This window comes from Agelaius phoeniceus, chromosome 2 (genome assembly GCF_051311805.1).
Source record: "Agelaius phoeniceus isolate bAgePho1 chromosome 2, bAgePho1.hap1, whole genome shotgun sequence".
Taxonomy (NCBI): Eukaryota; Metazoa; Chordata; class Aves; order Passeriformes; family Icteridae; genus Agelaius; species Agelaius phoeniceus.
The window spans coordinates 91,282,567-91,307,733 of NC_135266.1; the positions used below are offsets into that span (position 1 = coordinate 91,282,567).

Consider the following 25,167-nt stretch of genomic DNA (forward strand, 5'->3'; position numbering starts at 1 on the left):
AATGGTTCTCACAGCTACTCTGTGTTCTCAGAGCTGTTGGCTGGCTAACATCAGTCTCTCTGGTTTTTAACTTTTCAATGATCTGAGCACACAGATACAGGTATGGGCATACTTAAACAGTTATCATTTCCCACCAAATTCACAGTAATGCACATTACAGCCACACCATCGAGATCTGGGTGCACAACCCTCTCCTGTTGCTCCTCCCGAAATTTATATTTATTCCTGAAAACTGAGCCATGAAAAATCTGAAGGGTGGTTCATATTTAGGATATTTAGCAACATTATCTGTGCATTCAACCCCAAACCTCTCTATTGTTCTGCTACATCAGATCCTGCCCCATTTCTCTTTTCCATACTCTTGTCAGTGCACCTCTGCAGGCATAGGCTGTGTATCCAAGACTTTAGTGAAGAATAAGGATATGGTGGGAATGTCATGCAGTCTGTTTCTTTGAACAGACTGAAGCTAAGCCTGATTTTTTTTTTTTTTTTTTTTTTTTTTTTTTTTTTTTTTTTTTTTTTTTTTTGTGGACAATAAAAGAAAACCTCAAAAAGAGAAAAAATGGATACCAGCCAAGAGATGGGTTGGGGGAAATGTTAATGGATGTTGGCAAATCTACTGTGCAGCTTTCCCATGTTAACAACTGTATCACTATTTAGAAATGCTGGGAAGATACCTTTCTGCAAATTAAAAAGATGAGAGATTTGCCTGTTTCAACCCCTATGAAGCTAAATTCCTATTCCTTAACTAAAGCTGCATAATGAAAGGTGTTTTATACAGCACACACACCAGGTCAGTATCATCCCAGAATGAAATCCTGACTAAGGCACTAACACACCGCACAGCAGGGTTTTAAGCTCTGACGAAAATAAAATAAAGATTTGGAGGCTCTGAGCAACCCCAGTCGGTATAAGGGGGTGGGGGAAGGGCAGCATGTGGTTTGGGGTATTTTCACCAAATGTTAAATCACACTGAATATTTCACTCGTCTCCAGTGTGAGATCACAATATGACTCCTCTGTAATGAATTCTTTATCTTGGCAGCTCTCCTGTTTTCTCCCAACAGTGCCTCCCTCTCCCCTCCTGGTCCCAGTGCCGTAACATATGGTAGTATTTGGAGAGCCACTTGGGCCTGGGAGCTGGCCTGGCTGCCCACACCTGCGCGCCCCCCGCCTCGCCGGCCATGCTCCAGCGCCAGGCCCGAGCTCGCTCCTTCATCCTCCTCAGGGGCACGGCGAGAGCTGCCAGGGTGCTGCCAGGTGGCTCTGGGGATTTGATGTGTCACTTGGTGCCCTGGGGACGAGATGTGTCACTTGGTGTCCCTGTGAGCGTGTGTCACACCACTTCTCCTTCGGGTGGCCGTGATGAAGGCTGCTCATTGTTTCAAAAATTATGATGAAAGTACCCAAATAGCCCAAAGAGAATGCACAGAATCCATCAGGTTGGAAGGAACCACAGTGGATCATCTGGTCCAACCTCTCTGCTTAAGCAGAGAACCACAAGGCACAGAGTTGAATCCAGATGGTTCCTTGCCTGCCTCCAGCGAGTGAGATTCCACAACCTCCCGGGGCAACCTGTTTCAGTGTGCGGCCACCCGCACGGCAAAGTTCGCACTCGTATTCAGGTGCGACTTCCCGGGCATCAGTTTCTGCCCGCTGCGTCTTGTCCTTGCCTTGGTATCACCGAGCAGAGGCCGGCTCCATGTTCTGACACCCCCTTTAGATATTTACAGGCACTGGTGACGACCCTTCCCGAGCCTGAGCAGCCCCAGCCCCCCGCGCCTTCCCGCGGCCGGGCCCAGCGCCCCCCTTGAGGGCAGGCTCCGCCCGCGGCCGCCGTCTCCGGGGCGACGCGTGGGGCCGCCGCCGCCGCTGCTGCTGCCGCCGCTGCCGTTGCACCGCCATGGGCCCCAAGCAGCCTAAGTCCGGCCGGGACACGCCGGTGTCCGTGCTGCCGACCTGGGAGCCCGCGCTGGTGTCCGCCCGCCTCGAGGAGGTGAAGGCAGCCGAGGGGCAGAGCCGGCGGCGCGGGGGAAGCGGGGAGCGGGCTGGAGGCGGCTCGGGCCCCTCCCCGGCCCGGGGGTTGCGGCTGCCGGACGTCCAGGGGGGCCCCGGGAGGGCCGTGAATGGTCCCGATGTGCGGCGGAGCCCCCCTGCCCCTTTGCCCCCCGCCACCAGCGTGGCCCAGCGAGTTTCTTTGCTCCTCCTCTCCTCGGCACTTTCCTTTCTGGGCTCTGGGTGCCAAGTTTCGGCTCGGAGTGAACTTTTTATAAACTGCTGAACAACGAGGTTTGATGGAGGTGCTGACACAGCATTAACTGTAGCGTTGAAAATGTGAGGCTGTAATTTTCCTGCCCGAGTGTGTGCAGCTAAAAGACACTTTTTTTTCCTTTTTATTATTTTTTCTTTTACAGAGTGTGAGGATCTAAAGGCATATTTAGGTTTCCAGGTTCTGTGTAAGCAATGTAATTCTCATAAATCTTGACTTGCAAAAGAGAATTTGGTTTCAAAATAGGGCGGCAGTTTAGCAAACAATAATATTTATCTCACATGTGTTTATCTAGCAGGGCTTCTGCAAGTGAGACAAATTGCTTCCGTGGTTTCCTTGTTTTCTGGGTTCCTGTTGTGCCCTATTAAAAAAAAATAGAAAAAAAGGCAGGTTTGTGTTTTAGCTGATGCAGGTTTGTGTTTTGTTGGTTTTTTTTTTTTCTTTTAATATGCCAGCAGCACTGGTTAAATATGAGGAACTTTTAATTCAGGAGGAGGCTTTTGAACTCGCTAATTGCTTTTCCTGAAAAGGCCACAGATGTCCAAAAATCTCTTAAATATTTACTCACTTTTACTTTTATTTGATAGTAACCATATAATTCAAGTTTAGCCAAACAAGACCGCTTTTTGAATAGCTTAGTCTGTTTTTTCCCTAGGACACAGATTTTTCAGTAGAGTTCTAAGATGCTTGAGCCCTTTCTTACTTGTGAATCTTGTCTCTTCCCTTGGGAAATGTCCCTGAAGTGTAAGAATGAGGTGAAGGTTCAATCTCCATCACCTACTCTGTTCCTGGTCTTCCTCCAGTGCTTACTAGCAAGGTGCCAATTAGTGATTATGGTTTTTTATGGTGGTGTTTATTGTGGCTGTGGATATTGTGCAGTGAATTCACTGAACAAGGTGCTTTGTATGCTCTGCTGCCTCTACATGTAGTTTATTACATTTCTTAAATGCAAACCATTATATTGAAGTATTTTTAAAGGCAGGAAATAAAATGCTCAAAAGTTAGGAAATGTCAAAGTTGGTATTATTCTGGACCACTCATTGAGGCAGATGGAAAAAAAATGTTGAATGTTCACTGAATGGGGCAAGAATTCTGTAGGGAAAGGTATGTGATCAACTAATTAAAGATTATCGTAACTCCTGTACCCATGGGGGCTGACTTGAGATACCTTGTTTCCGTAATTCTGGTATTGTCTGACTGCTTTCTGTTCCAGTTAAGCTAATTTCACTTTCTCTGCCGTGCTGTTCACAGATAGAGCCTTGGGAAGTTGGGAAAAACTGTCCTCTTGCTGCGGTCAGCTTGAACTCAGGCTTCTGAGATGCTGGGCAGCCACTGAAATTTCTTACTGCAGGAGTGTTCTTATTCAGCTCTTACAGTCGTGGGCAAGAGCACACTTGGTGCAAAACTGTCAAATGCCAGCAAATTTCTTCTGAGCATGTGTGAATCAAGATTCATCAAGTGTGGCCGAATGTGGGTGTACATAATGTAAATAAACATGCTCTGTAAAAGCAAATCTTTGACACAAGTACGGCTCTGGTGCCAAATTTAATTCCTTCCTCTTGAACACAGAAAGCATTGAATATCTTAACTACTTAATCACATAGGGGTTTTTATTAAAGGATAAACATGGTTTTTAAAAATCAAATCTCATTCTGCAAATAGTCTAACCACATTTTCCCTCGCCCCACTCGCCCTACCCCAGTAATCATGCAACAGACAAAGTTTAAACTCGAATATATAAAGCTCAGGAACTGAAAGCAGTCTGTAAAAGAGAGTGTTGAACAGCTTGAATTTTAGATCTCACCAGATATAGTGCACAAAACTTATTTCTTACTCGTCCTCAGTACTGTATATGAAATACCATATGAATCGGAAATTATTTGGGAGATGACAGGAACCTCCTGTCAAGTAAATAAATGTCTCTCCTCATAATTCATATGTAAAGAATTTGTAGATCTGCTTGTATCAATTTGAAAAATATTCTTTCCCTTTATTGAAGGCAAAAGGAATTTGCTACAACTGGTTTTAAATTGTACCAGATAGACCGAGTGGTGAAATTTCACATTTTAATGTGTTTATGACTTACACTATTTTATTAGTTCAATCTAGGAAAAACATTTTACCAGTGCTGTTAAGATTTTTATGAACGGGTACACTAACTAAAATATTATTTAAATGATATTTACTAACCAAATAATTGCTTTTACTAAATGCACTGTGAAAACTGGCAAACACACAACTTATAAATACATACAGAGGAAATATGGATTTTCCAGAGGCTCACATTATAATTTATGTCTATCTTTCTTGTTTGCAATATGCTATGCAGAAGAACATGGAGTTGCAAACTGTATTTGCCTTCAGATATTTATAATCTATTTTGGTTGGGCTCACTACAGAATTAAATTGCAAAATATAAATTAAGATTCTTAAGTAGTTTTAAACTTTGCATGTGTTAAGTAGCTAAAGGGTGATATTTGCTAAGTGAATGGTGAATTCTGGGCAAATACAGCCCTTAATTGAGATAACTGTCATTTATTATTTGTTCTTATTAACTAGTATAACTAAGCATAGCAGCAGTAAGGCATGTTCTGTGCTGACTTTCTATCTTTATGATTCCTCTCATTTCATGCCATTTTAGGGCCTGAAAATTGAACTTAAAATCTTGTGAAACCTCTAAAAATGTTCTGAATAGGATGGCTTCTCTTTTGATTGCTATTTATACTACTTCATCTTCAGAGAAAAATCAACGTTTTGTTGAGTTTTGATATTCTCTCACTTGCCAATGTTGTACAGCAAAATCTCAGGCTCTTAAGAACACAAGCCATTAGTAAATGTGGGTGTGTCATCAGCAATGAAAGTGGGTCTGCAGATTTCCAAGCAGAGATGTCATCTTAAGGCTACAAAACTCCTGATATACAACCTTTCTGAGAAATGCCAGTTGTATTTACTGGTTTACAAGCTCCCTCATTGTTGAAAGTAAAGAGTGCTAGCTAGAGTTGTTACTACTCTAATTGTTCATAAATCACTAATTGATGCTCACATGTTTTGAGTTTGAGTTTTCAAATGTTTCTTCTCAGCCTTTATAGGTAAATTTGAAATTCTGCTGTAATGAAATGAAATTACTGGTTGTTGTCCTAAGAGAAAAAACCCAAACAAAACAAAACAAACAGACGGCAAAAAACCCCCAAACAAACAACCAAAAAAGCAATCAAACAAAAAAACAGTAAAACCCACAACAGTAAGTACCACAAAAATAAAATGTCATATACCCAGATTGTCTGGAAATAGGACGAGGGTAAGGTGGCTGCTTGATACTTTTCTTGGCCAAAGAGCTCTGGAAACTGGTACTAAAAAAATAAATATACCTGACTTGTTCAACTGTCTTCCCTAGAACAGCTGGCGTTTTGTGTCTAGGAAATGAAGCAGAGAAAACAAGATACGTATAAAAAGGAAGAAAAAAATTTGTGTGCTACATCTGCTTTTTTCTTCAATGTGAATTAAGGTTAGATATTTTCTTAACAGACCTATGCTATTCCAATACTGCTGTGATGAAGATATACAGGCTATGTGTACTGGTTTTTAAGAGCTGGGAAAAATCACATTACAGAGGAACACAATGGAGCCTTGAGAGCAAAATCGTGAGAAGATGAGGCACCTTCTGTGTTTTGTGAAAGCAAGGATTTTTGACAGCCATTTGCTGCTTACATGGAGCTTCCATAATTAGGTTGATCTTGTGGATTTGGAGCCTCTCCAGCTTAGGAACATAGAAGTTTCCCACACAGATGGTTATTTCTAACATCGAGAGACTTTGGTGCATTTCAGCTCTTGACATGGCCAGGAGTTTTAAAACCAGGACAGTGTCATTTGTAGCAATGGTTGTCACTGGATGTTTTCCAGTGAAAGTGATCTGGCCTGCCCTTAACTGGAGTTTGTTTCAGATTGCTTAAGCAATATTCAGTTGCCAATGCCACATTTCCAGCTTCAATTTTCTTTTAAATTCACATTTGAACCAGCATTGTTGATTCTGTGGGATATCTGCTCCCTGCATTTTGGTCTTCTTTGTGCAGTTTGTAGTGATCATGTTAAATTCTCGGTGGCAACCTCCCTAGACTGTTTCCATGATTTTCCAGTAGTTATTTTTATGGTTTTTTCTATCCTGTTCATTAAGCTGGGAATGTCATTTGAGGTAGCCTTAGGGTCACTAATCTATCCTCTTTCAGATCCTTTCTCAAGCCTTCATACTACAATAATATTTGAAAGAATAAAACTAAGTAGAGGAGCAGTTGTATATTGAGGGAGAAAATATTTTTAGAGTAACCATATACATTTTACTACTTTTCCTTCACATTTTTATGTTGTGATTTTAGGTGGTGAGCTGTAGAAGCAGGGTCTGTTTCTCCTCTATCCTTTCAGTGCCTTGAACATTAAGGATACTGTTACAGGATCGATAATATAAAGGCAGTATTGCAAAAATATTAGATTTTTAACCTCAGAAAATAGTCTAATCAATTAAACACCTTAAGCTGTGTATTTATGCTGCACATTGACTATTGACTTCAATTCATGTTCTCAGTGTGCAGCTTTTCTGAAAAATGATCTTTAAGGACTTCAAAACTGGTGAGTCTAGAAATAGATGGCATGCTATTAGTGACTCCGGGAAGTCTAGATCATTATTGACTGTGAAGATGTGTGTTGCTGCTTTGGATATTTACTAGCTACTTCCAGATCCCATTCCCAGGTGTTGCACTTTTTAAAGAAAAGCTGTTTCTTTTCTTCATTTAGCACCAGGGAGGTATAGGCTGTCTCTAATAATAATTAAATTTGTGTGCAAAAAACCTTGTATCGAGCTGCATATACTTCTGTAGAATTAAGTAAGTTTATAATTTTCACTACCAGTTCAGTCATCTTGTAGAGACTCATTCTATGTATTTTATTTTAATGTATTAGCCAATGTTTTGCCTATAGTATAAATATTCTCATAGCTGTTCTGTGGAGCAGATTTATCACCTTGTTTCTTTGAAGCAGAGCATTTCCACTGGGAAGAAGATGTGGCTCACTGATGATAATTTTTTCTTGGATAAAAAAAAGCTGGGGTTGGATAATTTTGTTTGTATAAGTCCTGTTGTGTTTTTTTAAATATTAATTTTGCACAATCAGGACCTACCCTGATGTTTTCCCTTGGTGCTTTATCACAGGCTGCTGAGAAGGAGGGCACCACAGTGAAACAAGGAAAATTCTCTTTTCTTAGAAAGGCTTATAGTACTTTTGTGAAGGAAGGTCTCATTGCTCAACCATAACTCTGAAAATGCCTAGGAATTATATGGGCTAGAGAATAAGAATTTGGAGAAGGAATCTGAGGATGGAGAAAGCTTGAAGTGGGATTGGATAATGAAACTGAAGACTAGCTGAACTAAGAGACAGAGGACAAGAGCTCGGGAGCAAGTCACAGGTGGGGGAAACATTAAGACAAGTGGTGTAGCTCAGGAAAAGAGAGTGGAAAAGGAAGGAGAAATTAACTAGGAACAGTTGTGACCAAGGGGTGGAAAAATAAGAAGAGAGAGGGTACAATAAGAAAGACAGGTTCCACAGACATTGTTGTTGCAGTGTTATTAATCGGTGCTAGGCAGGATTGATTTGTGGGCAGCAAGCTATCAGTATGTTAAGGAGGAACTAAAGAAGGCATAAGGCAGAGGTTTAGAATTCTCTGATGGATTTATATATATAGATATATATGTGAAGAACTGCAGGAAGTTGTGGGAGTAACCTCTGTATTGCTCTGCTGGACCATGTTTACCATAGGATCCTAAGCAGAACCTGACATTCCTGATTCTTGCTGCTCTTAAGCTGTCAGCATCTCTCTGTGAGACTTACTGGACCTTGTTTCCCTGTCTTGGTGGTCCCCCCTGAAGTGGGCAGTGTAGTGATAACAATTGCTCCATTAGTTCATGCCACAGGTAGATGGTTTTTCAAAAGATTCTGTGTGTGCTGGTCAGCACTGGGAACACCAGGATACTGACACATGAGAGCATTTCAATCTCAGTTCTGAAAGTCTAGAAAATTATGCATTTCCACACAAGCATGAGCATCTAAATACTTCCTGTTCAAAGAATGCTGAAGTTTTACAGTCCCCACTACTGCTGCCACTTCTCCAATGAGCAGTGTCTGCTGCCCCAGTGCAGCTGGACACTCATAAATTCCACCATGTTTGCACACTCCTAGAGCATCAGAGATATGCTTGATCTCTCTAGCACTTCATAATTTTAAAAAATTGAGGTTTATTTTGTGTTGCAATAAACCATCAAGGAAGTTCATGATATGTGGAGCTGTAGGCACCCTTTTGGATTAGTTATCTGATCTGTAGCTACTTGCAGTTTCACTTAATGACCCAGGTGATCTTTACACCGTTTTTGTTTTTCTGAATATTCTGTGGTTAGAAAAATGGGGCATACTCATGTGATGTTATCCTTTGTTACCTTGAGTGTTTGACAAACCATTTCCCACCATACAAACATGCACTGTTTTGAAATTCAAGTCAGCTGTGGCTTTCTCCCATCCCAGGCCATCAGTTAGTCAAATTGCAGACATTTGGGTAGGCTTTTTACCAGCTAAGAAAAGGAACAAATTAAGAATGGTACTATAAAAATGGAAGAAGATGCTTCTCTTACCATCTGAGTCTTTTTCTTAGAATAGTCCTTTTCCTCACTTTACTATGATTCAGCTCAGGTTTTGTTCCTATTCTACAAGGAATTTGTATGTAATATAAATATATTAAAATATTCAATATCCTAAAGTCACCACCCTATCTTAAATCTCTTAAAATCTTTCTTTGCTATGATGCACACTGAACTGTGACTCTGCTCTGATTAATGTGACTGTCCTGGGACTGCCTTGATCTGACTGAATCCCTTTCCATATTTACCTTTATGCAGCTGCATTGGTAACCTTGCAGTTTACACATGCAGACATGCATTGAAAAAAAAAAAAATTGGTGATTCCTGTATATCACAGCCATTACAAAATGCTCCTAATTCAGCCACCACTAATGCTGATAAAGAATACTCGAGAGTGAGATGTAGAATTGCTGGAGATAGCAACTCTGTGAAAGGGATTCCAATAGGAATGCGAAAGACAGTAACCAGTAAAAGTTGGTTAAGTTACATAATTTTTAAGCTTTTGTAGATGTACATCACTAAATAAAGTGTTCCAGTCTTCTCTTGTTCTGAATTTTTAATAGTGCTGAAAACACTTTTTACATTACAATAATGTGTATGCTACTGCAAATGTCTGAAAACTGCAAATGTTCTTAACTTATCAATATTGTAGTGTACAACTTGCCATTGGGAAGTATTTTCTCTTTTTTCAGAATATTTAGTGAAGCCATGCAAGAGCCATACTATGCATAAATATACCTTTATAAAACATCATAAAAATAATGCTACAATGTACAGAAAATAGTATCTGGGCATTATCTAATTCACAGGATGAGGGAGCTGAAAATTGCTAATTTTTTCTACATCGAATAATCACAATAGTACATATATTCAAAACTCACTTCTTGTTTGCTACCTGAACTGTCAAATCTGCAAATGCCTTTTAAAAGTTAGTACATCTTTGTGAGACGCTAATGCATCGTTTGCATGGGAAAAGTTTTAAGGCTGTTAGTAGGCATTTGTGTTTTGCATAGCATAATGCTGCCACCTGATGGCAGAAAGAATTAGGACAAAGTAATAGGGGCTTTTTCGAGTTGCATGCAATTTCAGTGATTAATACAGTGGTGTTTAATATATCTTAAAGTGACATAAAGCCGTCTCTACAAGATTACTCTTTGAAACTGAAGAGGAATTTTGTTGGCATGAATTTTAATACCTTAAATATTTTATTTTGTAATGTAGGATGACTGGAAGCCTAGCATCAGTTTCGTTGTCGGGACCAAGATTGAGGATGAAATCCACACCCAGGCCCTGGCTCTTGCTGTGCAGGTGCCACTGCGAAAACTCTTCAGTGTGGTAACATCTGAAGACCTTTACAAACAGGTATTTCAAGAAAGTAACTTTTAATAATGAACCAAACTGTAGATGTCACTTCTAGATCCTGCCTCCTTTGGTCTATGGTAATGATAAACTAGTCTGTGGAGGTTTCAAAAATTACACTAATTCATAGAATCATTAAGGCTAGAAAAGAACTTTAAGATCATCAAGTGCAGCCTTTGAACATCACCTTACCAACTAAAGCACAGCACTAAGTGCCACATCTAGTCATTTCTTGAACACTTCCAGGGATGGTGACTCTACCACCTCCCTGGGCAGCCCATTCTAATGCTTGACAACCCTTTTTGTGAAAAAATTCTTCCTGATGTCCAGCGTGAACCTGTCCTGGCACAGTTTGAGGCCATTTCTTCTTGTCCTGCCATTTGTTGTCTGGGAGATGACACTGATCCCCACCTTGCTGCGCGCTCCTTTCAGGCAGTTGTAGCAAGTGATAAGTTCTCCCCTGAGAAATGGATTTCTCCAGACTAAAGAGCTCCAGCTCCCTCCTCCACTCCTCACAGGACTTACTCTCTTCTTACCAGCTTCATTGCTCTAATTCATAGGAGTTAAAAATGGGAAAAGAAAAGCTTATGATGTAAGCTGCTCTGCTCCCCGTAAATGAAGTTCTGTTACAGACTTTTCTTAAAGGTGCTGATCAAAAAAACTCCCTCCCTAAGGTACAGGGTTGCCATAAGATGATTCCTCTCTGTCTTGGAATGTGAGTGTAGTATTTGCAAAGGGGAATAATGAGTAATGTACTTTGGGTAATGAATGCTTTATTTACTTGCAGATCGCAGAATCTGGGCGTCCGAAGGGAAAAAGGGCTAAGGATGTGCCTATGTACTATGAGGTAGGTTAAAACAGATATTGCATAGTCAGTACTCTCTTACCCCAAAGTGTGTAGAGCTATGTGGTTTTGTTATACATTCTTGAGTAAATGCAAATTTGTTGACTCTAGCTGGTAAAAACATTCAACCATCTAGATACTTAAACTGCTTTGTTTTTGTGATACCAGCAATATTCTGTTGGACTGCTGATTATGTGATGATCAAAATCTGTTTTCAGGGATAAGAGTTTCATTATTGAAGAATGTGTTACATGGTCATATTTTGATGGTGATATCTCAAATTACAGAAAACCTGTCAGACTCTTCTGTCTCAGACCCTCCCAATAATTTAGAAACTTATACATTCATTTATGGGTGTGCAGTCCCCTATATGAAACACTATTCTGTGTGCTAGTACCCATGATAATCTGTTTGATGTAACCTGATTCATCTAGTGGGCTATGTCAGCAGGGTTTGGAGTCATGCTTAGCACAAAGAGTACTTCCTCCTACCCTGTTAATGTTTTACTTACAGCTTGAGAGAGGTGATAAAATCCTGTGATTAATTAGAAGATTGTTTAAAATTTTCTCAGGTAGGGTTTTATGGTCCTTACAGACCTGGAGCGTAAAGAATTTTGTATCCCTTTAAAAAGACTTTGTTTGTGTTTTATTTCTGCAATGACTAATAAACTTTTTATGTGTCTCAGGTTTTGGTGGACTTTATAACAGTACTTTTTAGCTGCGGTCTGCTTTTCAGTAATGCCAGGCTCCTATCTGAACAAGTCCCTTTGGAATTATTTACCACTGAAAGGACTGTGAAATTTATGCAATTAACCCTCTTCATTTAGGACTAGCCTCCCAGGCAAACTCACCCTTATATTACCTGGTATGTAAAACTTCTTCAGTCCTACTTGACAGAAGGATTTTGAAGTCTAGCTCTAAGCAGAAGCTTTGTATGATACCTGTATTTAATTACTAAGAGCAATTTTACTTGTGAAGTGGACACTTATTAAATTCCAGCTGTCAGTGCTGTGTCTCATTAGCTACTTGCTTTACTCCTCAAAGACATTTTTTTCCTCCCCTCCTTTAACACAGAATATAAAATGCCTGTTCTGACCTTTTGCATGGACTCAGTTTCCGTTCAGGCTGTAGCAAATTAAAAGATCGATCATGTTGCCACAGCATTAAAATCCCACCTCCCTGGGCAGAGTTTGTTCCTGAATATTCACATACATTCCATGTGCAGTTTGAGCAGTCAAAGCTTTCACTGCTTCCACTAGCAAAGATAAACAAATACAAGGTTGGCAGAAAACACAGGGTTGTGAAAAGTTCTTCTGAGAGGAGCATTTCTATCATTGCCACATACAGTTCTCTGTGGCAGGATTCAATGTGCTGCCATTTCTACAAGTTTCCATATTCATTTTTAGAGGCATTGTGAGTTTCATGACATTCAGTGGTCTTTGGACATCTGACATGTAATATGTGTGTGAATTTGGGACTAATGACATGCATAGTATTGTGTTTATTATTGGTATTAGTAGTAATATAGTTCCCCATGCCACTGATCTTACACTTTGCATCCACTGAAATGCAGGGGTTGCATTGCAAGCTAATTATATAATACTAAAATAATTCCTTCTGTCTGCTCTAAGTTATTCCTCTTAGGCTTTCTATCATTTCATTGTTTTGTATCTCATATCACTCTTATTGTACAAAGTGAAAAGGCTCAGGGCAGGGTTTATAAATATGTAGCTAAAAGATTTCCAAATCCAGGAGAAGTAGGTGTCCAACACCTTTTCTGATTCTTACATGACTTGATGGGGATAGGAGTCCTGCTTGGTAATTTTGTACTTAAGCATTTAATTGAATGATGATAGGCTGATTCTCTCATAAAAGTGCTGAGGAGTTAATTTTTTCCCTTCTATATGAAAGGGAAAATGTTATGCTTCCTGTAATATATCAACAGATTTCATAATTTATCATGTACAATTTTTCTAACAACAGCTACAACTAAAAATATAGTATTTTATCATTAAGGTGTGTATTTTTATTGTTTATGCACCTGTTTGTTGGGTCAGTTTTCTACTAAGGTTAATAACATCGTGTAATTAAGATATTTTGCCACTACTAAATATGATAGTAAAGATCTGATTGTTGAAAGATGTCTCTGCCCAAAACAAGACCAGATGCCAAAGTAAATGGTACAAATTTTGTTTACAATTAATTAAGAAATAGAAGAGAGAGGGGGGAGAGGGAGAGTTCAAGTAGAAAATAACACCACAGTGGATCCAGCAGCATCCTGTTAGTCCTTTGCTCTGGGCTTTTTGGTGGTCGGAGGTCCCAAGGTCATTCAAAGCTTTTCATTATCTCTGCATTTTAGCAAACAAAGGAATTAATGCTTGTTGGCTACACAGTCTTCTTATGCTATTGGTTAAATTATACCTCACCTCTAATGCTGGTTAGTCTGCATGCTCAGTCTTCCTTTTTGTCTGGTACAGTTAAAAAATAAACTCATCCTATATCTGCTGGTATCTGTTGTCTCTTATTTTTTTCCTTTCTTCATTGAATCTGAAATAGTGAGGACTTTTAAATTACATTATCCAGGATCTTGTAATCCCACCTGGTTTATGTGAATTATCTCTGATATTCACATGGGATGAGCAACCAAACATAAGATTTCAAATCACATGCTGGAACTTTAAATATTTAAACAGAAGATAATACAAAATTTTGACTACAAGTCATTCTTTCTGTCGTCATTGGGTGAACACAAGACCTGTTTGATTGTTCTGTTCCAGATTTGCATGACAGATTGTTTTCATACAAAACCTCACTTTATTTTACCTCCTTGCTGACAGGGAAGCAGCATCAGCTCAGAAACTTCAAACCTTTGGATAGATAAAAGCAGGAGAAGCTCCAGGCTTACTGTCAAGATACATAACAGTCAACCCTTATCACTAGGCATACTGAGATATCAACTAGTTGTGCAGTTTCAATAAACAAACCAAAGAGATTCCAAACTAGATCCTTCTTTTGCCAAGCATAATATGCATAGTTTTGCTATTAAAATCCAGTTCAGTTGAGTGCTTGCATTTAAATCTTAATTAGCTCATGTTTTGTACAGCTCATTTAAAGGACTAAAAGGTAATTGGTTAGAAATAGAATCTTATTGTTTTAAAATTATTTATGTTGTACATGTTTGGGGTTTTTTCTTTGGGCTTGTTGTTATTGTTATTGTTATTGTTGTTTTTCCCCCTAAGATTGTGATGCCATTATCCTTGAGAAATTGCATAATGTTCACAGTACTTCTTGCCTTAATAGGCAATAGACTGTAGCAGACACAGAAGAGTCCTTGAGTTTTCTGGGCGCACAAGAAACAGATTCCTCTTCTGTCACTTCCAAAACAAAATATATAACCAAGACATTAAGAACTTCTGTAGGATTGTAAAACATAACAATTAACAAGCCCAAGTTGAAAAAAGTTAAATAAGTTTAGCCAGGAAGCAGTGGATGTAAAGCATCTTTCAAGCATTCATGTGAATTTATGCTTTGTTAGGAATGTGTAGAGTGTAGACCTATGAAGTAAAGGTTGCTGCTGGTAAGGTTATTTGAAGTGCTGATCACATTATGATGTAGAGAGAAAGTCCACTTTAGATTGGAACCGAGTGTGTGTTTCCTGGGATAGGTGCTCCTACTATATCATGAAGTGTTATATACATTTTTATAATGTAATATGTAGAATTGTATTATTTTTATATGTAATTATAGTTAGGTAATAGACATATTTAAAATATGTTTTAAATGTGTATGCATGTGTATAATTATTCAAAATTACCTTATATTACTCACCCCAGTGGCCTGAATTTCATTTTTAAAAAAGTTAAGAAGAGATGTTCTCTTTCTAAATATCTTTCATATACTCTCTTCAGTAAGTCTTATTTACCTTATACCTTTGTATTACCTTATATTGTTCTTTTGTCTATGCCCCTTTTTTAGACTCTCATCGTTGTCTCTAACAATATCTTCAGAAAAAGGAATAAGGAGGGTAGCACTAGGGATATGGAGTATGCATTTATTTGTGTTCATTATAATAAACTCCTAGGGTACAAAAATCAAAAATGTTGGGTTTAGCTTGATGAAAGGGGACTTTTAATGTCAGAGACATAACGCTTATGGGAAGGAATATTTTCACCCAACGACAAGCTCAAAAGAGTTGTCTGCCACTGGCAGAAAAGCAAACCCAGTAGTAGCCAGGATATGGGGCACTTAAGAAAACAGTTTCAACCATAACGTTAGTCGGGAGTGTTTTTAAGGAAGCCTTTTTATTTCTTGTGGAAACATATAATCAAAGCTTTCCTATTTTTGTGTAAGTGTATAGATAGTGTATAGATTTTGACACAACACCATAACAAAGGTTGTGGTCAAGATTAGGCTTTCTCAAAAGTAAAGATAGCCCTATCAAAAACCAAAACTCACTCTGTATATGCATGTCAGTAGAATTCTGTTCTTAATACAAGTTAGAAAGATTTTGTTTTCATTCCAATTGAGCAAAAACAATTTTAGAAGTTGGTGTAAAATGGAACAGCTCAGGAGCCAAAACTTATCTGGTGTCATTGTTTTCATGAAAGGGTTTGACACTAGAAACAACATTGGCAGCCATGCTGAATTATTAGAAGGCTAGAAATACTTAATTTTATTTTTCATTCCTGTTCAAAATAAATTTCATACTGCACTCTTAAATGTCATAATAAAATGGAGCAGTTTTCCAGTCAGCCTTTGTCAAGTGGTATTGTGTGGATGCAAGTGAAGAGAATTTTATTGCAGAAGGACTTGGCTCTTACACTGTGTGGATACACAGAGGTTTAATGTGTACACTTGGGAATTGTTGTTAAATGAATATGCCTTTTAGGGAGGTACTGGCTTCAGGGAAGGTTAAGGGACTTTAAATCCTGCTTTGGGCATTATCTACTCATCTGTTTTCAGTTCTTTTCTATCTGTTACCAAGCTCCTATCAGTTTATACTACAGAATATAGGATACTTTATAAATGATCCACTAAATGAGGTGGTGTATTTACCTGAGTTATTTGGTGTCTTATCTTCTGAGGAGGGTTTATCTACTCTGTCTGCTGGTTCCTGGTATTTAGGTCAATCTACTTAAAAGGGTGTTAGGGAAAGAATCTGTTAATTTTGGTTTAGCATGTCTTTGCATCAGCCTTTGCCATTGTCAGATCATCTGATGCCACTGCATGAAAAAGTGGCCCATGTAGTCCTTTAAGTAATCAAACTGTATGGCTTCCATTTGGTTTTAATTTTTCCATGAGAGGAAACCATTGTTGCTATGAACCAGGCAGTTCTATAAATTGTAGCTGTTCACTGTCAGTTTGGGTGTCTCCAGTTCAGTATCCCTTTCCAGGAGTAATGTGTCATGTTAAAAAGTACCAGCATTTCTAAATGTTAAAACTGGGGGGAAAAGTCTCAAGCTTGAGCAGAAAAACGACCTGTGTTTTCTAATTTTGCTTCCTAAAATTTGGGTGGCCAGGTTCTATTATTTACATGAGGAAATTGACATGCACATCTCCTAGTTTCATTTCAGAATAGTGACTCTTCATAGTCCTAAAGCTAGGATTTTAGAAACATGCATTATTATTTCATTACTGTTAGTTGTAAGTATTTGACCTGAGGCCATTTGTAATACTCAAAATGTTAGCAATTTATTTTCTAGGGAAGACAATTGATAACCTTTTGAAATTCATCTACCTATTTAAAATCTGCTTTAGAACACTGGAGACACTTTGGGTTTCCTTCACAGATTACAAGAGTTATTGCCTACATGCAAATTGGTATCAAATTTCTGCTTTTTCTGTGCAGGTTTTGTTGAGATGTCTGTGTAACTAGAGGAAACAGCAATTATGTCTATGAGAATGTCATCCTTAAAGTGTTAGAGGGACTCTCTGAAGTAGCCAAAGGCAATGCTGTCTTCTGGTTTTTTGTCTTCAAAGTTTTTGGGGGGCTGTATTAGGTTCATTAAGGACAATAAAGTGTATGACATTCTTCTCAAGTACAGCAACTAATCCTAGAATCCTTTGTCTCCAAATTAAAAAAAAAAAAAGCTCAAAGCCCTGTTGCAAAGCTGGACCAACCAAGGTGGAAAGATCCTGCCAGTTTTCTGGTGCCCAGTCTACAAGGCTGTTGGAACTACCTGGCCCAAATATTCTGATGTGGCTTAGAAAATTCTGTCAAGATGTAGCTGGATGGATTCTGCCAGCACAAGGTTTGATGAGGCAATTTTATTTCTTAATCTTTTGTTCCACCTCTGATTGGATTCTCTTCCTAGCCAGATGCAATGTTAGAGAAGCGTGACGAAATCTTTTAGCTGTGTGGTGTTCATTGTGTGGATTCAGTTGGCTGAAATTGCTGGAGACAATTGAGTTCTCAGAAGCTTAAAATATTCTGTACCATAATGGAAAGATTTACTGGGCAGATTAATCTCACTGAAATGTAAATATTTCAGTATTTGATCATAGCAATATATCCCTTCATCTGAGCACAACTCACAACAGACTGGCCTGTCCTCTTTCTCTAAAAGGGTCTGGGTTCTGTAGGCATTCTTCTGAAATCACTTAAATGCTGTTTCAACTATTGCCTCCCAATCAGTGTTAAAAGAAAACAGATATATGAAAGGTCATGTGAGAAAAAACCTTCCCTGTGCATAGAACTCCTTCCTGAAATAGCAGCGCTAATGCCTGATCTTTCCAATCACTGGATATTTGTATCCCTTAAAGCAGTTGGGTTTTCATAACAGTTAATGGTCAGGGAGCCATGGGAGGTGTACATGCCACATGATGAGAGCTCCTGTATGAGCTCTCTAATAAAACCCTACTTATTTTTTTGTAATGTATTTTCTCTTTTTTACTGAAATTGGGTTATTCACCATTTCTGTTTTTCTTAAAACACAATATAAGTACTTGATATAACGCTGCACATGTGTGTTAGAAAATTCTCATAGAACATCTCTGAGATTAAATCAGTTAAAATATCCCCTCAGGTTGCGGATTTTCTGTAGAGAGAGGTTTAGAGAACAGATTTTCTTACAATGGATAATTCTAATAGGTTTCTGCTAACCAGATCAAGCTGTGTTGTGTTTTGGCAAAAAACAGACTCACTCATATGAGTGACAGGTTATTTTTCTAGAGTACAAGCAACCATTTGCTTCTGCTTTGAGAAATTCTCTCACAAGAGAAAGGAAGATATTTAGCACATGAACAGCATTCATATTTGCTCAGTATTGCTTCATTTTAGTAGGTTGAGTTGAAAGAACTCCATGGGGCACAAGAAATCATAAAATCCTCTTTAATTATTTTCATTCTCTGGAACACATCTTCACTGAGTAACAAAGATGACTCATTTGGCTGATCTTAGGTTTTACAGTCTACCTCGTGGATACATAAGGGTTACATGGAGCTCTGCTCAGATATGCAATTGATTTATTGATTTGTGTGAGTCCTTAAACTCTCTTTGAACTGTGAGTCATTAATTCAGTAGTGAAAAATAATGATTAAGCAAGTGTTCTTTTGACATCATAGGTGGGAAGAGGTTCTGAGAGTTAAAATCAAGTTAGGTGAATGGTCTAATTATGAGAAATTGAATTCTTTCAACACACTGGAGGTGTCATCTGAAAAAAAAGTTATTTCAGTTAGCTCAGATCCTTCCTGGTATTCTTTCAAAATGATTGCTTTATTCAATTAAATTACAATGGCAGAGTCGGAAGTATTTAATAGTATATTTAAAGAAGTCTTCTTTAGAAAAACAAAATATAAGTATGATACATGCAGCTTTTGTCCCCTAGCCTGTCTTAAAAGTTGCTTGTGAAGGACTCGTAAGACTGACAGCAGATTTTAATAAGTCAAGATCACTTTTTTCCTGTACTTTTATTATTTTGCTCAGGAAGATACATCTGTATAGTAATTACCAGCTTGATTGTGTAATCCATAGACCCTCTTGACTGATGACTATCCTGCCTCAATTTAACTTGAACTGTGTCAGCAACTATGGGATTTTACTTATTTGGTTCTTCTAGGAACTATTATGTTTCTTTGAGGAAGTGTTAGATGAGTCTGAGTCATATGTGATGGTCTGGATTTCTTACAATTTCAAGAATAAGAGGGAAGACAGCACTTTAGAAAGCTCACTCTGGGTATGGGATAACTACACTGTGAAGTGGGCTGACCACTGTTCATAGCAAGCAATGTTACTGCTGCCAGGTAGTAATAAAGCTGTGAAAGTTTATAATCTAATTTATCTTTTTGGAAGGTTTTCTGATTATAATTTGGCAGCCACAATTGTTCTGTATCTTGAAAAAGGAGGCATTTCAAAGAAAGATAGCACAAAGACTCTGGCTTTAAATGATCCCTTAACTTTTAAGACCTATCTCCTATCTCAATGGTGCTGACATCTGTCAGTGGTGTAGGGTCACTTACAAGCACTCGTGCAGTGTTTGGGTGGCTCCAAATACATGCCCTTTGCACCAGACAGCTAAATCTCTGTGTGCTTCATACTGCCACCATATGAGATCAAATACTGCATCACCAAAGCCTTTCTGCACTTCACCAGTGTGACCCCTGCTGTGTGAGGAATGCTAAGTTTCCTCTTGCTTTAGAGGAAAAGAGGCCCTACCTAACTAAGTTTGTCCATCCAAGTTTCCATGGTTTCTCACATAAGAAAAAGATCATCACTGGTGGGATGAAGTATAGCCAATCAGTAACAAATCCACTTCATAGTAGCTGAAAAACTTCCTTCTGTATTCCTACCCAGTTTTTGTCTTGAGGTTTTTGTTCGGTTTTTTTTTTTCACTTGAGGCTCTGTAGATTTTTAACTGTTTATGCCAGGTGCCTGCATAACTCACAGGACCACAGATGAAGTAAATATGGATGTGTAATAAATTTAATTTCTTTTTATCTACTGTGCATGGATTGATCTATGTTCTGTCTTTAGGATTGGTTTTAATTTCCTCCTGTATAAAGCATATTTTACATTTCTGTTTGAAAAGATATTTGCTTTCTTTGTATTGCCAAATGTAGTGCACTCATTCTGTCTTTGTTTTATTTTAGTGACCTCTTTCCACAGTCATGGAATGTATTCCTGTTAAATAGTTTTGGTTATGCTTCTCATGGCTCACATAAGACAATTTGTCCTTCCTACCCACTCTACTTCAGCAAGTCTCTTCATTCCTGTATTTTCCATCTACAAAATAGGAATAATTATTATGCATTGCTTTTGACTGGTAAAATGCTTTAAAATTCTCAGCAAGAGTGGGGTTTAAGAATCTGAGCACTTTTTTCTTCTTCCATGAACAATAAATCAGCAACTGCCATTGAGCTGAGTTACTATATATACATTTTTCAGGAATCCTTCCAGAATCCCTCCATTTCCCCTCTATGGTGTTTCAAGAAATGTGCAACTCACCTACATTAAACCAGTGAGAAGCATCACTTTCCATAGGTTGTTAACATCAATTCTGAAAAAAAAAAAACTTTATGAGAATTTTTCTCTCTGAGGGAAGTTACTGATATGATATTTCTACCAATGCCTTTTCTTTCAGAGCACCAATTTGTGTGCCGAGCTCTGGGTGACTATTTTTTGTTGGAATAACTAGTAGCTCCTAGTGTGCCCACAGTGTGTGGTAATTTTTAAGTCTTGTTCTTAACATGCCCTTGATTTTCTGCTGTGGCTCTGATGTCAGTGGTCTTTCCAGAAGCCTTCTATGATTGGCTTGTTGAGCTAGTGACCAGTCTTACTTTGAGTACAAAACATACAAACCAAAACTCATCTTAATCATGATGTATCTTCCTTTGTGTATGTTAAGATCATTAGATTTATTTGTGTTGCAAGAGAAGGATTGTTTTGGAAGGGTTTTGAATGCATATGTTTTGGTTTGTCTCCCTGTTATGCAACTTGGAAAAGATCTGAATTTTAAGACATTTATTTTTCTGCTCCTTGCTTTTGTTTGCATGAAACAATGATTTGGCATGTAAGGGTCTGGATTCTGATTTGGCTTTGCTTTATTCAGAGAAGCATTTTAGTGGCTACATTTAGGTGAGAAGTGAAAATTTCTAAACTAGGTAAGAATCTATGAAAGCTCAAAACTAATGGTGGTGCTTGCATTAGACAAGACACAGTTCAGTGAGATGCAGTGTGCACCTTCATTGTCTCAGTATTAACAAGCAAAATTGACACCATATGTGCCCAACTGTAATTGCTCCATGAGGAGAAAAGAGAAACATGTCAGAGCATTTGAGTAACACCTAATTCAGCCCATGGTTATAAATAAAGCTGATGGTTGCTTAAAAACAAAAGTAAGAAAATATTATGGTTATATTATTCCTCAACAGCGCTTCCTACGTAGGTGAACTTTATTACAGAGACAACACAAGTGAAAAGAAACATATAACAACTTTTTAACAGTATTTTTATGTTATTTTATTTTTTTCGCAGTAAATAAAGTGGTTATGAGGCTCCAAGGAAAACGGCCCAGATGTTAGTGAGTTGTATGAAATTTAGTGGAAACAAGCTGTAAAAAACATAGTCATAAAACAGCCTGTCAATGCCACACATCTGGACAATGCAGCTGTATGTTCCTGCTGCTGTCATCACCCTAAGAAAACTCAATAGCCTTATTTCACCCCAATTAGGCTGCATACCAACAGAATCAGAATTACACAGGGAGGGGGTGTGTTTTCACCAAGACAGACCCTCTCAAATTCCCTTCAAGAAGTTTTTATCTTTCATTTAGGGCTAGTCCCTCAGACACTGGTCACTTTGTAAACAGTACTGCAAACTATTCCCCTTGATTTGCTATCTGTTAGGTGCTTTTTAATTTATTGCTTTATAATACGTAGTTGCTTAATGTTGTTCCTTTGTTTAAAACCTAAAGAGAATTACATTTTCCTATGAGAACTCTGTGTCTGTTGACTTTCTCATAAATCATAGAAGGTTTTTTCCATTATAGTTTTATCGCATAGTATAGCTGAAATAACTTTATTTGAGGTCTTTGGAACCAAAGAATAGTGGTGTATGTTACTGATACATTGTTTTGTCTGGAAATGTGGCCATTTCAACCCACGCGTGGTACAGTGTGAGATAGCACTTGCTCATTTCAGCATGCAAATAAATATGAGTCAAGTGCAGTATGAAAACTATGCAAGTAGTAGTTTTGTTGAGATGATTTTTTTTTCCTTTGCAGGTGATGGAATTAGCCAAAGCCTTTCTGGACCAGGGTGAAAAAATTCCCGTAACACTAACTGGAAAGCTGTTGAAATTTCAATTGCTTTGTCTCAAACAGAAGGCTCTTCAGAGAAGAGAAGAGGAAAAGAAGGTACTATAGTATGCCCTAGGAACATTACATTTTTGAAGACACTTCTTTGATGTTGCTTCCATAAATCCAGCTTTCTTCTCATCTTTGTCTTTCTAAAACTGTAATTAAAGAGAAATGTGATTAGAAATATTTTTTAAAGTTGATTAGATTTTGTGCATGAAGTTCTCAATTACTCAAATGCCAATGAGAACATGGGGGAAAAAAGAAAATAAAAACACTATGGAAGAAGTCTTTGTTAGAGGTGACAGCTAGTAATGGTTTAGCTGAGTGTTAGGACCAATAGAAAATAGAGCTAGGAACAGGCTTCTGCTGAATGTGTATCCCTGCTGAAGTAAAGGCAGGAGAGATTGTTACTTGGAAGGTATCAAGGATAGACACAGAGCAGACTATGACAGAGTTCTTGTTATGAATCTCCTCTCTGGAGGGAATTTGGAGAAGTTATCTCTTCCATCCTCCAGCACTAAGGCAGGATGACATTTACATAAACTATTCCTGGCAGATGTTTGTTGAACCTTTTCTTAAAACTTCCCTGTGCTATGTCTTTGCTTTTCCATGGAAACCAGTATTATTTCTGAACCATCTATGCAACATGAGCATTTGAAAAAGGTTTCTGATCCTACCAACCCTACTCTCATTTAAATCTGTTTGAGTTCTCCCTGTATGGAACAACACTACGCTCCATTCTACAGAAATCTATTACATATTTAACTAACAAACCCAAATATGTACCATGGTTGTTCATTTTTGATTATAGATGTTCCTCTCCTCTGAACTCTCTCAAAACAGTACATATTTTGAAGTCCACTTCTCAGAACCAGGTACCACATTTTCCAGTGTTCCCAAAACTTGCTTCCATTTGTCTCCAAGGTCATCACTACTAGCTCCAAGATTGTCTGGGACAGATTGCTTATTTGTTCTAGGAGGAATTTCACCGAGCTTGCACTGAATCACAGATCAGACCTCTAATTTATTTCTAACATCTTTTGGAGTTGTCAATGGTACATTTCAACAACTTACTGAACAGGTTGTGCTATAGTCCTTTTCCAACAAACATTCATGAAACTGAAGAAAGTCAATTAATTATCAGAAAGTCATACAATTGCTGCAGTAAGTTTACCCTGTTAATTGATCAAAACCTATAGTGTGGAGTGTGATGATATGGAGACCTAAGGAGTCTGTGCATGTAAAAGATGCAAGCAGAAAATAGTTTAATGGATTTTGTACAGCTGAAAAATCTGTAAATTTCTTTATCAATAGTTTTACTTGTGGGAGAATTTGGTGGATGAAGTGTAGCACACAATCACAAGAACATTAAATGCTTGGTGATTCCATTAAAATTGTGTCCTGTTCCCACAGAATTCAATTTATTAGGAAACGATAATTTAAACTATAGAAATATATGAAGAATATGAGAAAAATAATGCGTTTTCAATCTGAAAAGAAATTGAGAGGCTGAAGCTGTAGAATAGATTGTTAATAGTGAATTGGAAAAAAAAATTGCTTTTTTCTTAGCTAGCAGTCAATTCTTGTAAGTAAACTGTCAAACCAAACTTTGAAGTTTAATGGCAATTCAATATTAAAATGGAGTCTTTAGAGCTTTGATTTAGCAAAATTAGTCTTGTAACTGTAATTTTATTTCCCTGGTTAATTGGTGGATAGTCAATGTTGAGGATTGAGGAGTCTCTGGCACTTACAGTTACTCTTCTGTTTTAGCCAAACTGTCTGCAAAAGTTGTCACCTCCTTTGAATTGTATCTATATCAATGTGTGACAGGCAAACACAAGCGGAGCCGTTGAAGGACAGAGTCAAGAATTGGAAGGCTCTTGGATATGAGGATGCTCTGCAGTACAGAGTGGGCAGAAACTGACTTCTAATTTAGAATTCTATCTCTAAATTGGCTGCCATAGAATTTTTAATCCTTTCCAACTAGCTTGTACAATACAAGGTCTGTTGCCAGCAATCTGGGTGTTGAAAACAGGATTTTACTCGCAAATCAGTTCTCAGAAAGCAAACATATCTGTCCATGGGTCTTTTTCTTAAGTAGATACCTAGAATGGATATAATATATAAATAACCAAAAATAAGGCATCCTGTATTTCATTAGGAGCAGGAGCTTGTCATAAATTGACAGGCATAAATATTATGCAGAAGAGAAGTGTCTCTGAATTAGAAAACTGTTTGAGGTAGTAACATTTTGAAATGTGAAGCTTAAAATAAGAAAATTGCAGAATTAATGGATTATTAGAAACTCCACCAAAAGCTGCACCTTGTAGGGAAGGAGAAATATGACATTAAAAGGAAAAGGAAAGAGTCCAAGAAAGGAGAGGCTCTTACTTTCTAAAGTATTTAGGTCAAGTAATGTTCTTTGTTAGAATCTTGGCAAGTCCATAAATGTCTCTGTTTATTTAAGAATTACTTAAAATTATGCAGATGCAATAGATCAAGTTGATTGTGATCTTTGTGGCATGATGATTATATCATCTGTTTGATGTGTTCATCAGCTTAGAATTCAAAGAAGTACTATCAAAATTTCTAATTTGAAATGTCAAAGGTGGAACAAATTTGAAAGAAAGTAATGAAAGACTCCAAATCCTTCATTACACTGTGGAAATAGTTTCAAGATTCTGTCAAAGACATTTCTAAATTTTACAGAAAGGAAATTCAAGAAGGAA

General features: G+C 38.0%; 1 protein-coding gene across 3 annotated transcripts in view; it reads left to right on the forward strand.

Moving 5' to 3' along the window:
• Nucleotides 1-1,761: 1,761 nt before the first annotated feature.
• The window catches only part of SPAG17 (sperm associated antigen 17), an 86,151-nt gene continuing 62,745 nt past the window's right edge, over nt 1,762-25,167 (forward strand). Inside the window, exons 1-4 of one of the 3 annotated variants that reach the window (XM_077174241.1) lie at nt 1,762-1,995; nt 10,164-10,304; nt 11,089-11,148; nt 22,364-22,495. In XM_077174241.1, coding sequence (XP_077030356.1) covers nt 1,903-1,995; nt 10,164-10,304; nt 11,089-11,148; nt 22,364-22,495 — 426 coding nt within the window. In that variant the 5' untranslated portion in view covers nt 1,762-1,902. The remainder of the gene's footprint in view (nt 1,996-10,163; nt 10,305-11,088; nt 11,149-22,363; nt 22,496-25,167) is intronic. The other 2 variants (XM_077174240.1, XR_013181015.1) reach the window with 2 other exon arrangements.